Source organism: Dendrobium catenatum, unplaced genomic scaffold (genome assembly GCF_001605985.2).
Source record: "Dendrobium catenatum unplaced genomic scaffold, ASM160598v2 original_scaffold_189877, whole genome shotgun sequence".
Lineage (NCBI taxonomy): Eukaryota > Viridiplantae > Streptophyta > Magnoliopsida > Asparagales > Orchidaceae > Dendrobium > Dendrobium catenatum.
In genome coordinates this window covers 44,316-58,289 of record NW_021508295.1, presented here as the reverse complement: position 1 = coordinate 58,289, position 13,974 = coordinate 44,316, and the positions used below count along the sequence as shown (strand labels likewise).

At 33.0% G+C, this 13,974-nt stretch overlaps 1 protein-coding gene across 1 annotated transcript in view; it reads left to right on the top strand.

Annotated features, from left to right (window-relative positions):
* Positions 1-11,542, top strand: part of LOC110114797 — a 49,324-nt gene extending 37,782 nt beyond the window's left edge. The window contains exon 2 of the mRNA XM_028692392.1: positions 11,455-11,542. Coding sequence (XP_028548225.1) covers positions 11,455-11,494 — 40 coding nt within the window. The 3' untranslated portion in view covers positions 11,495-11,542. The remainder of the gene's footprint in view (positions 1-11,454) is intronic.
* The last annotated feature ends 2,432 nt before the right edge of the window (positions 11,543-13,974 follow it).

The window sequence follows — 13,974 nt, the reverse complement described above, 5'->3', positions numbered from 1 at the left end:
GTCACTTTTATGTTCCGATATGGTAGAACATGATAATGCAGGTCTGTGTGTGATTTTGCGTTGCTTCGTGAGGGTATTCTTATTAGCGTCAAAGATTTGTAATTAATGTATGTATATGATGTCTTTGAGCTCATTGAATTTATTATAAATAATGTTAGTCCATCTATCTTTATGAATGCCCATATAGTTGTTCATGTCATATCTAGAATTAGATAAGATATGTAAGTGTCTGGAGCTTTATTGACATATATTTTTTAAGTAGGCAATTGAATTGTATAGTCGAACTTAGGTTGTGGCGTAATATAAGATGAGAGTAGTGTTTGTGTTTGCGTCACGGTTGGTGGATGCGTATAGATGGTATGGTTGTGCGCTCCAGATGAAAGAGTTGAAGGTGAGATGTTGATAGCGAGTGTATTAATACTGTTTGTCTAGCTTTAGGTGTATTCCTATTTTTGGGTTCTTTTTTATGTTTGTTATTAATAACTTTTTAAGTGACAGAATTAACCTATTTACAATTGCATGAATCCAACAGGGTATATAGTTAAATTATTGTCGGAGCTTATCTCAAAGTGAGATCATAATAGTAAGAATTATGTTATTATCAAAGAAGAAATAGAGCATCAATATGAGGAAGCATGGAGTTCGAGAACACTATGTGTGAAGGTAAAAACATATGCCATGATAATACTCGTATACCGATTGCTGTAGATAAAAAGCATTGCAGAGTGCAAATGTGATATTGTAAGGTTCTGCGTTATGGAGTAAATATGCACACAGATAACTATTTAAAATACAAAAGAAACAAATTCTGGTGACTATAATATATAGTCAAATAGAATATAAGTCGACAAATGTAAGCGAAGAAAAGTATGACTAAAGCGACTTATTCATTATTTAGGTTGATTTGCTTTTATAATATCTATATATCTATCTATATCTATATTCATGCCTAACAATAAATATCATGTACACCTTCATTGGCCTTGCATTGATAAAGAACAACACTTTGTTAATAAGACAAGAAAAATATGGCTTAGCATAAGAGTAATAACAAGAAATATATATTTAAAGAAAAGATCATTTATATATATTATATCTATCTATCTATATCATTTATTTCCCTTTATATCTTAACATATATTTTATATCACTTAGATCGGAACAAATGGTTGCCTTATCATCAACAGGAAAAGATTGTATGGGGTCACCATTTTTGAAATTAGTATGCTTGGTCGGAGAGCATAATAAAAGAAAAAATTATTATTCACTAGTAGTAATTTGTTTATTGTTATATTTTAAAAAACATATATCCTTGTGAATATAATCTTGTGTATTACATTATCACGGTAAAGTTTAGTTCATTGGCATAAGAGCGACATATTTGGCGAGTGGTATATCTGAGTACACATAAATAACATTTATTGTATTTTTTTATTTGAGATCAAGTGCAAGAGAATGTTCAACGGATTGTTTAACTTCATTTGACAAGAGTGTTGCGCGGGTCATAAATTGTGATTATTATTGAAGCGGATTATTAATTGTGGATATATTCTCCATAAATCATTTACTTACAGATGTATTCTCTACCGCTTATTTATTCCAGTATTTATTTCGCAATGCTATTTGACTGCAGTAGCTACATTTTAATTAATTCCATTGTGGTGACCAAACTTGTCTTTTAACTTTATACTTTCTCTCTAAGTGCTCTACTATTTTGAGTAATAATGCATAATTAAGAAATTTCTACATTTAAGGTCTGAGATAGCCAAGTGATCACACGGTCTAAATTATCTATGTTGATATTTGTCCTCTTACTATTATGAGTTATTGTTTCTATGATGATTATGTTATAGTTTCTAATGTGCGTTAAGTTTACCAGTTTAAGGTGTATAACATCCGTACAAGCATTCCACATGCTTTCATAATCGCTTCCGTGAAAGATTTATTAATTCTTCGTCTTGCAATAGTTGAGTGTGTATAATTTTATAGAGACAAACAATTTTGACTGGCCGCACATATTCTAAAGACTGGATTATTTTCTAAAAAATCTAAATATATTGAGTAATTTTATATAAAATCACAATTTAACTTATTTCAAAAGTTCACACAGATGAATTTTGTCTATCTGTGAGTCTGAAACATCGTTGTTGCAATATTAACATTTCCTAAATTCGTATTTATGAGCATAGGTTGGGTGGCTATTTGTTAGTCTGTTATTACGCATTCCCAAAAGTTAGCATGGATCAAAAATTCAAAACGATTATTCTAAAACATCTTATGTTGATTTTTATTATTTTGATAATTTCTCATGGAGAATCACGCTACTTTCTGATACCACTTATAAAGTTTATTATTCAATAAGGTGACAATAATTAATAAGATCTGGGTCCGTATTTCAGGAACTCGCCCAGACTAAAACCAAGAGGTAGGGCTGTAAATTTGATTGTTTTTACTCGGAGGTATAGTTTAATTCCATTTTAATAATATTTAACTATATTTACTTTAAATGGTGACTAATACGATTCTAATTCAATTGGAATTCTATCTTCTTGCATATTAGTGTAATTTTAGACTCACTTGCTTGCCCAATATATAAAATCAATTGTTATTATATTTTTATTAATTTATCATATAAGTACTTTAACTTTTTTATTTCTTCACAATCATCTTTGGGTATTGGTGACTCTTTGTCACCTAATACTCAAATTTATATGACATAGTTGGGCTAATTGTAGTTCTATAGCATTTGGTTTATGTTTTTCTGAGAATATATTATAACTCAATACAAATTAGGTTGTGTTTTTATAACATAAATTGATTATAACTCTAGAAGTTATTTTCTAATTTATCTTTTTGTTATTTAATGTAATTGATTCACAATACTTGATCCTATTTTTTGATAAACTTTGATATTTTAACAACTTTGAGTCATAAATTTAAAGCTTTAAATCATTAAAATATAATATTTAAGAAAGGTTAACTTGGTTCATAAAGGGTTAATTTAAAAACTATTTTATTATTTGATTTGCAAGAAATGTCATAGGTTTACTTGAGTTTACAAAGATAGTTTTAGCTTTTAGTATTTAAGCCATAATGAATCCTATTCATATTCATTAGGAAGTGATTTTAATCTTGTTCATATTCTTTTAGTTTGGAATGTGCTTTACCCAAAATGATCATTGTTAGTGACATATTTTTTTAGGAGTTGCTTCTAGCTGGGCATTTGAAAGGTTTGGATGCTATATGCAACTCAACACTAAACTGTACCTTGAAATGACTGGCTATAATGTTGTACTCAATTAATGGAAGAATAATAAAATATTATTTGTTTACAAGCAACTAAATGGATATGGAAAAAAATTCAAACAAAAGTTAGAAGTTATTGTATGGTGGAAAGCTTGATAATAAGAATTGAGCAATGATAGTATTATATAGATCCTTGAAATTTAAAATTGTTGAGTGAATAAAATTATTTGCTTTTAAGATAATTATCATAATAATATTATAATATGGGTAGTGCTTATACTTATGTTCTATTAGAAAAAAGTTTCAAATATTAGTTTTGGGAAGAGTTGGATGAATTGCTAATATGCGTATGCTTAAGGAAGAAAGAGTTTTGTTTGACTTAAAAAAAATATAGATATTCTAGTAAGATAAGCTATGATAGGATTCATTATGGATGTTGATTTAGGCATAGAAATGCAAAATATTTGATATCACAATGGCCTATGATCTTTAAATACTTTAAGAAATGATAAGAATAATAATTTTCAACTAGTTTTACTAATTAGAGCCACCAAATCATAGATCAAATTTTTTTAAGAGAGTGTTTTCTTTAAAAATTATATGATAATTTTAGAAGGATTTAAATAGTAAATATATAATAGTAGTTATAAATGTATATCTTAGTATTAAGAAAACAATCAAAATAATTAATTGCACTAGAATAACTTGGTTGAATTTAAAATGTGCAATATTGTTAAATTTTCAAGACCTGTTACTTAGTGAGGCAAATTGATATTCTATAATTTAACCATACTTATTATGCAATATGATAACTAATTCTATTAAGAAATTATCTTATAAATCATAAGAGTCTATAAATAGATGACAGACTAAAAGAGAGATTGGTGATGAGAGTGAGAAGGTTTAAAGATTTTTAATAAATAGATGGTAGACTAAAAGTGTTATTGGTGATGAGAGTGAGAAGGTTTAAACATGTTCTTGAAAAATAAATATGCTTTTAGAATGTGTTAAAAAAATATAATCTTAGGATGATGATGATAATAATAAAATTTTAAAAATTTTAAAAATCTTGAATGAGTATATCATGCAAAATAAAAGTATTCAATATTTTTATTTATGAGCAAATATGATTCTATAATGTAGCCAAGTGATAAAAGGTTTAAAGATGTAGGGATTTGATTATTGGATAGTAAAAGAAATATTGATAATTAAAAGAAGTTTGACAAAAAATGAGAATGTTAATGTATATACATGAAAAACATTAAGAGGGATAAATTAAGAAATTGTTATATTAAAGAAATAATTAGTGATATATATTAAATATAATGTCATTGAACATAAACTTATACAATTAGTATATATACAATAAAATATAGAATATACACCCACTAGATGAGTATATAAATTATATTTGAGGATTATTAAAGTGAATGGGTTGACCTTAACATGGATAGAAGTTGTTTAAAATGATTTGGAAAGACTAGATTTAATTCTTCATGCAACACTCAATTGGAGCAAATAAAAAATGCTTATTTATAGATAATTAGAATAAAGCTCTAATAATATTAAGGTGCATCTATGGAAAGCTTGAGAGGGATAAATTAATAAATTATTGTATTAACATAATGGACATCTATTCAGAATGCACAATAAAAGATAGACAATATATCCATTAGAAGAATATTATATTTGAGGATTAGGAATGTAAAGGGGTTGACAACGTGACATGGATAGAAGTTGTTTTAAAATAGTTTGTGAAGTGTAGATTTAGTGCTTTATGTTATACCTTGCTAGAGTGAATAGAAAATATTGATTCATAAATACTTGGAATAAAGTGAATGATGATGAAATGGTCAATTAAAATACAACTAAATTTATTTTCATAGAATATTCAAAATCATAGAATATTCAAATGTGGGTGAGTTGTTATTCTTTGTTCTTAACTATCATTGGCATGCATTATATTTCTGATAGGATTTCACTTTCTTTGTTTTTTTTAATTCTATGATTTTATATTTTTCATTCTTGACCATATTTGGATGGCTTTTTTTTATTCGTAGAACATTATTATTGCCTTTGGTGTCTTTTCTCATTTCCAGTTAGTTGGTTTAGGCATACATATACAACGAGAAATAATTTGCCCATTAGACCTACTGTGACATTCATATAAGTTGTCCATATAGAATTGCACAAAATAACTTTTATACTTCATTCAATACTCAACACATGAATAGCTTTGGCAACACAAAATAGCTTTGGAAAGTTATTGCAAACACTTTTTTACATGAGTAGAGGTAAAACTGTTTCATACCTAATAATCAACTCTTTTGTTCAATAGCACATCTCCCTTCATAAATTGCCTTTAGAAATATTATAAAGAGATGAAACTAGTGAAAAAAACTTATCAAAGTCTTTGCTATCATTTTTGAAACAAGTAGATTTCTCTCTATTGCTTAGTTTATAAGAAATTTCAGGGAGATTTGAAGGTGTGAAAATGACTATTACTTCCATGAAATGTTTATTTTCTTGGGAAAAGAAGAATTGGGTTTATTTTCCTAATCCCTTTCTCTTTTTGGCTGAATAGAAGAATTAGGATTTTTTAACCCCTTTTCTTTATTGTTCTTTATTTATTGAATTAAAAACTTAGAATGTTTGACAGTAGAACCTTATAGGTCCAATTCAACAAAAGTGATAGCAAGAACAAGTTAAGAATAAGTGCAGGTGATAGCAAGAATATATTACATTAGTATAAAATTCGAATTTGGTGCTATTTTAACCTACAAATATTTCACTTTTACTTTTAGGATTATTAATATGAATTACATTTTAGAAATGATCTATAAATTATTAAATATATCACGTTTTAGCATCAATAATTTATATAGTAGAAATAATAGGAAAATCATCTGTAGGATACGCTTGTAGGAAACAAGAGCAAAAAATATTGCAATTTGAGGATTATTAATATAAATTACGTTTTAAAAATGACCTATAAATTATTGAATAGATCACATTTTAGCATCAATATTTTATATAATAGAAATAATAGGAAAATCTTCTGTATGATACGCTTGTAGGAAACAAGTCTCCATTGCTAAAATTTAATTTCATCACTTTGCAAAATAGAATTTGAGAAGAACTTGGAAGGAAAACTAGAATCAAGCTTATTTAATTGATAATAGATGAAGGGACACAATAAGATACAATGGATCTTCTATTGGAGAGAAAGATCCGGCTCTCCCAAATCTCTAGATGCTACTAGAGCCCAAGCTAAAACCAAGAACCAGGAAAATACAACAAAACAGAGATAAACAAACCTAACCATAGCCTCCAAACATACTTAAGCATACAAAATTTGGTCAATTCCCATAACAGTCCATTCTATTTGAATTTTTCCTCCGAAATCCTCCTTCATTTCCTCTTAATCAAGCAATTGGATCCCCACCATCAAGGGTGGCAAGCATGGAGGGCGGAACTTCCTTGTTACGCCTCTTATAAAATTAGACCTGTCATTGGATCGGTCTATTAATACTCTCCCCCCAAAAAGCTACTTTGTCCTTAAGGTGGAAGGAGGGAAATTGATGCTTCACCCTCTCGTGTGGTTCCCATGTGGCATCATAGTTAGTTAAGTTCTTTCACTTAATCAACATTTCCTTGGACTTGCCCTCTCCTTGATGAACCCCTGTAAGATCATGTGGTTCCAAAACCACATCCATGGTAGTTCTAAACTAGTTGCATGATCCTCCACTGCTCTCCTCAACTGTGATACATGGAACACTTGGTGTATGGAAGCCGTCAGGGTTAACTTCAAGTAATAAGCCATTGCTCTAATCCTCTCCAATACCTTATAAGGGCCAAAGTACCCCGAGGCTAACTTCTCATTTCTTAAGTTGGCTACTGTCCTCTATCTGTTGGGTCGCAGCTTTAAAAATGCCCTATACCCAATGATAAACTAGATGTCCTTACTGTGTTCATCTACCTGCTTCTGAAGCAAAACATCGCAGGTATGTCTCCAAGCCCCTATTTACTTCTTCTATTTTCCCGTCCATCTGAGGGTTATAAGCGGTGCTTCTCTTCAGTACTGTTCCCTGTAGCCTAAACACCTCCCTTCAAAAATGACTAAGGAACACCTTATCTTTGTTAAATACTACAGACTTTGATATCCCATTTAACCTGACCACCTCCTTGATGAATGATGCCGCTACCATCACTTTCGTGTAAGGATGTCATAGGGGGATGAACTGAGTGTATCTCAATCTGTCAACGACTGCCAGAATTATAGTAAACCCTTGTAATTGTGGTAACCCATCAATAAAGCCCATGATGACCTCCTCCCACACCCTGTCTGGTAGTTCTAGGGGTTGAAGTAACCCTCCCCCCCTGAGCCATGGCCATGTGCTTGTTCTGCTGGCATACCTCACATCTAGCCACCATCTCTTCCATATCCTTGTGCATCCTTTTCCAATACAACTTCATTGCTAGTCTCTTGTATGTTTTTCGTACTCTAGAATGTCCTCCCATAGCGCTTATGTGGAACTCTTGCAATAGCTGTGAGGTATAAACTGAGGTCCATGGCATCATAAACCTTTCATAGTACAACATTTTCTCCTCTAAAGAGTAGTCCGGGTGACTGTTCTCATCCTTTAAAAGATTTGCTTTAATTTTTCCCAACTCGTCATTCTGTATACTCTCCTCTATGATCGCCCCCCAATCCAGCATCATTGGTATCGACATAGCTAACTCCTAGAGCTCCCCCATGCTTTTGGACAAGGCATCCACCACCTCCTTGTTCTCCAATCTTGGACAATAATGAATCTCAAAATCATAGCTTAATATTAAATTTGACAACCAACTCGTAATGCCCCTGATGTGTCCTAAAAGCAATCTTCGGGATATCTTCCTCTCTTATCCTGATCTGATGGTATCCCGTCTTCAGATCCACCTTGGTGAACACTACTGCTCCACACAACTCATCCAATAGTTCATCAATCACCAACAGTATGGAAAACTTGTCTGGTACAATCTCCTTATTCAAAGCCCGGTAATCAACATAGAATCTCCAGCTCTCGGCCTTCTTCTTGAATAACAAGACTGTGCTAGAAAAAGGATTCAAACGTAGTCTGATAATTCCCTCCTCCAACATCTCTCAGATCAGCTTCTCTATCTCGTCCTTCTGAATTTGAGGGTAGCGATAAGCTAGAACACTAATTGGTGACACCCAAATCTCTATGTCTCATAGCATTTTTTTAGGATATGCTTGTAATAAACAAGAGTCTCCCCCCCTGAAATTTAATTTTAGTATTTTACAAAATAGAACTTGAGAAGAACTTGGAAGAAAAACCAGAATTGAACTTCTTTAATTGATAAAAGATGAAGGAACACAACAAGATACAATGGATCTTCTATTGGAGAGGAAGATCCGGCTCTCCCAAATCAAGGAGTGTACGGCTCAAGCTCGACTCGTGAACGAACTCGTGAGTCAAGCGTATCAAGCCATGAGCTCAAGCTCACACTTGAGCTTGATGAGAATTGGCTTGCAAGGTTGCTCGAATCACTATTTTTATAATATTCTTTTATTTATTAAATTTGAATATTATTAAAAATTAACAATAAATATTTTTTTTAAATCTCACATAAATATTGAATTCTACATTTGAGGCAGACAACCGATAGTGCGATGCTCGAAAGGTTGCAGGAGGCTGATGATCCGCATGAGGTCGACCATGCAAGGCTTGAGGCAAACGCTCATGTTGGACTTCGCAGATTGTGCGTGGAAGACAATTAGGCCACACATGAAAGATGACTGGACCACAAAATTTGCCGTAGGCTCACAAGCAAGCTTGAGCTCGTATACAGTGGGTCGAGCTGAGCTCGAGCTCACCTTTTGAGCTTCACTCGAGCTTTAGCTCAAGTCGAGCTAATTTTATAATTGACATGCCGAGTTTGATAAGGACACTAGTCGAATCAACTTGACTCGTTTTCACCCCTACCCAAATCTTTTGGCGTCGCTAGAGTCGAAGGAGAAATCAAGAACAAAGAAATTATAGCGAAACAAAGATAGAAAAACCTAACTCTAGCCTCCAAACATTAGGTCAAATCCTAAAATAGCTCCTTCTATTTGAATTTTCCCTACTAAATCCTCCTTAATTCCCTCTTAATCAAACTAGTTGACCCCCACCATTGAGGGTTGCAGGCATGGGAGATGGAACTTCCCTGTTCCTCTTATAAAATTGGACCGGTTTGACCGGTCTATCATTATCTTTTGTTCTTTGATTGTATTTATGAAATTTTTGATAGGTGACAGAAGATTTGAGATTTATTTTCTATGAAAAGTTAATTGATAGTTTTCTTTTTTATGCATGCTTTAATAGAATTTTCATTAGATGCAACTTGACATAGGCATGATCTTGATTAAACTTATGCCTTTGACATGTTTATATGCAATTTAGGGAATATCTATACCTTGAGAAAAAATGAATATTTCATTATAGAGGTTCCATGAATGCAAAGTTTGCTTAGAGATATTTAATGTGAACTAGAGAGTGTCATCTCAGATGATTTGGTGACATAAAGCATCGACCCTTCTTTGACTTGGTTAGAAAAGTAAAATGTATTAGATACGACCTATGTTAAGAAATGTAGACGTAAACATAAAAAACTTGTTTAGAAAGTATTAGAAAAGATATTTTTTATTATATTTAAATGAGAATGACTCTTAATAGGACACAATGAAGAAAAATGACTCACGAAGCTGACCCCACTATGGGATAAAAGCTTGATGTTGATGTTCACTACAGGAAAAATGCCTATTACCGGTGGTTCTAACCGGCGGTTTATGGACTGCCGGTAACACCGGCAGTTTAGCCGGCGGTTTGACCGCCGGCTTTTAACGGCAGCCTAACCGATGGGTTTGGTATGTTAAGCTGCCGGTACTAGCGACGGTCCAGAAACCGCCGGACATCAATATAAATCGACGGTTTAACGGCGGCCTGGACCGCCGTTGATATGTTATTTTCTATCGGCATTCCGGACCACCGGAAAACTGCCGGCATACCGTCGGTAATGTGATCGCAGGTTAGCCGTCGGTAAACTAACCGGCGGCTTAACGGCCAGAACACCGCCGGTTGCAAATCCGGTCGTCACCGGCGGTATAGGCCGCCGGAGAACCGCCGCCTAAATAAACCTCCAGTAAAAGGCCGCCGGTAAGTGTTTCCTACGCGATTTTTACCAGCGGTTTGAATGCCGCCGCAAAGCCGCTGGTAATAAAAAAAAATCGCCGGCGTAGCCATACGAACCGCCGGAGAAAACCGCCGGTTTTTGGCATTTTTCCTGTAGTGAAACGTTATTGTATATTTCTCGTCATTGAGACTAACAAGATTGTTTCAATTCTTTGTTGCATGCGCACAAGGATCTCAAAACATCATTTTTGATGCCTTGGTGCAAAGTTGCTGACGATTATGGGATTATGCTAATAACAGTGTGGGGATTATCAGACATCTATAGTTCTATTATTGCTTGGTGCGTTAACTCGATCCAATAGATGCTGCAAGTGATGATTGACCAATATTTTAAACTAGCTTTATGACTTGAGTACTAATGATTGGAACAAAATATTTCGGATAAACCACAAGTAGTTTTTAGCCTATTTGTTTTTAAGCATGCTAGGAACTTGTCATGATTTTAACGAGCTATAGTTGCAAATTTTTAGCAGTAAATTTATAAGAATTAGTGGCTGGTATCTCAGATTTACTCGAACCAGGACATTTATTTCAAATGAGAAGCATGTAGTTCTAGAAGAGCTCATTGTTAGCATTATCTGAGTGCTATTTAATTGGATATCCCTATGGTGGTTTGGTAACTTAGGTTGGGTTAAGAAAATTTCTTGAGGAGATTTCATTTTTTTGGAATTGAAATATTCTTTTCTCTATAACGAACATGGATGGGTTTTTGCCATTATATCGATTCATTTGCCTCAAATAGTGCACATTAGTATAACGATGATAATGGTAATGGTGTTGAATGCTGATTTCATTTTCTAGGAGCGTGGTTGCTTCTGGTTTTTCTCCCTAACTCTCATTCAGAGTTACATAAAGCAAAGTTAGATGTAATTATGACTTGGAAATTATATTACATATATTGATTTTTAATGTTTTTTTTTTGTTAATATTTTTGCTTGCCTATGTCTCTTCTAAATTATTCTGTATACAGGAGACTGCTGTGGGGATCAATATTGAATGGGGATTATTGATGGCCAGTGTATCAGAAGACAGTGGTGAACTCCATTACAGGTTTATTGTGTCCCTTTTTATTATTGATTTGCTTATGATTTTACTAATTTTATTATGTGATTCATTTATGACTCCTCTAAAAATGTGCACTTGAATGGTGTTGCTATTTTAATTGGCAAAGTAGGGTTCTCTGTTGCTGCGTTGGTTCTTGTTGTCCTTATTATCATAAGGATAACATGAACCCAAGATATAATGTACGTGTTTTCAATTTTAGATCTTGCAAATTGAAGACTTGAGATATAATTTATAGATTCTTCACTGGTCATACAAAGAATCCTGATGGAAGTGTTCAATTTATTAAGGGTTATACAAGTGTGAAAGATGCTATAGATGGAGCTGTTAAGATTTTGATTGTTGCGGTATGTATCTATATGACTTTCTTGAAAGCATCTCTCCTAAAAGCACTTCTTTATCATGCTTGGAATCCTTGCAATCTCTTTATTAAGCTTCTTTCCTTGAAAATGCTTTCTCTCTCTTAGAGGCTATCCTTTTTCTCTTTTTGTAGACATTATCTTTGTTATAAGATTTAACATAACATAGAAGCCAATATCTCTTTCTCTCTAAAAAATAGTCTTTGTCTTTAATAAGTGTTTCTCTATTAAGTTCTCTTCGTTACAAATCACTCTTTTTTTTAATATCCTCCCTCTTATTTTGAAGCCTGTCTCATAACACTCTCTAGGAAGTTTTCTCTTCCTCTTCCTCACCTTATCTTCCATGCTTCCTTCTCAATTTCTCTTTCTGTCCATCTAAGAAATCTCTCTCTTCATTTTATTCAGCTCTCTCTTTCATAATTTCCTCTCTTTCTGTAACTCTCTCTATCTCCATCTTCAAAATTCCTCTTTCTCTCTCTTAGAAGCCTTTTTCTCTCTCTCATAAACCCACCTCTCTTCATCTTAAAGAGCTTTATTACTATATAGAAGGTTTCTCTATGTCTCTTATAAGCCTCTCTATCCCTTTAAGAAATGTCCCTATCTATGAAGCTTTTCTCACTTGGAAGCCTTTCTCTCAAAGAAGCCCCTCCCTCTCTTCAAAGCATCTCTCTCTCTTTGAAGTATTTATCTCTCTTTTTTCTATAAATCAATCTATCTTTTAAATTAACCCCTCATCTCTATCTTAAAAGCATCTTTAACTCTCTCCTTCTTTCTTGTAAGCTTATCTTGTATAGGTTCACTCTTTCAAAAGTCCTTTTCGCTCTTAGAAACATCACTCCCATTCTCTCCCTCTTATAAGCCCTTTGTACATCTTTGCCTCTTTCCTTAACTCCTTTCTCTAAATCTCATTTTTTATCTCTCTTTTTGAATCCTCTCAATCAAATTTTTTATCTCTCTTTTAAAAGCCTCTCCCTCCATCATAAAAGTTATTATCTATCTCATTCTCCCTGAATAGTCCTGTTGCTCTCATAAAAGCACATTCTCTTAAAAATCTCTCTATTAGAGTCTCTTTCTTTCTTAAAAGCTTCTCTCAATCATTAGAAGCCTTTCACTTTCTTTGAAACATCTCTTTCTCCCAAAAGTCTCTTTGTTGATCTTAGAAGCTTCTTGCATCATTTCTTTTTGCCAAAATTCCTTCTTATAAGCTTGTCTTTCTATCTTGGAAGCCTTTCTCTCTCTTTTAGAAGCACATACATCTCTCTTTTAGAAGCCTCTCCCTCGTAGTAGTTTCTCTCTTAGGAGTATCTATATATCTCATAAAATCCTCTCTCACTCACACACTTACATGTCTCACACTCTCCTAAAAGGCTTGCTGTCTACTGTAACCTCTCTTTTTTGTCTCTTTTATAAGCTCTATTTGTCTATCTTAGCATCTACATTCTTAGAAGCCTTAAATCCTCTCCTAGATGCATTTCATCTGTTTTTGCGATTCAATTTTTTGAAAATTATTGGAACAGCCTCTTTGACTAGGAGGAATGAAAACTCTATTCACTTAGAATTTCCTCATACAGCTGTCCATAGCATCCACTCGAGCACTCAACTATCTTCTCCTCTTGCAATTTCTAGTAGCCGATGCTATACACAATAATATGGTTGTTGATGAGTTTATTTTTAAAACTTTAACGTCCTAAGGTATTTGGTAAACAAGTTTATTCAACTAAGCTTCATTTAAGTTGATTATAATTTGTTCTCTATTCTTATATACTTTTTGTTGAGCATTAGTCAGGCATGTTGCAATGCTAAAGGTTTGACATTTTTCAAAACAACAACAACAACAACAACAACAACAACAACAAGCCTTTATCCCACTACGTGGGGTCGGCTACATGAATCCTTTTTCTCCATTGTGTCCTATTAAAAGTCAAATTCTCGTTTAAATCTAATAAAGAAAGGTCAAAAGGAAAATATTTATGTGACATTTAGAAGAAGTATTTAGAGATCAATAGAGTCTATCAGCATATAATAAATGTGGTTTTTTCTAGACACATCATATTTATTGGAGGGCATTT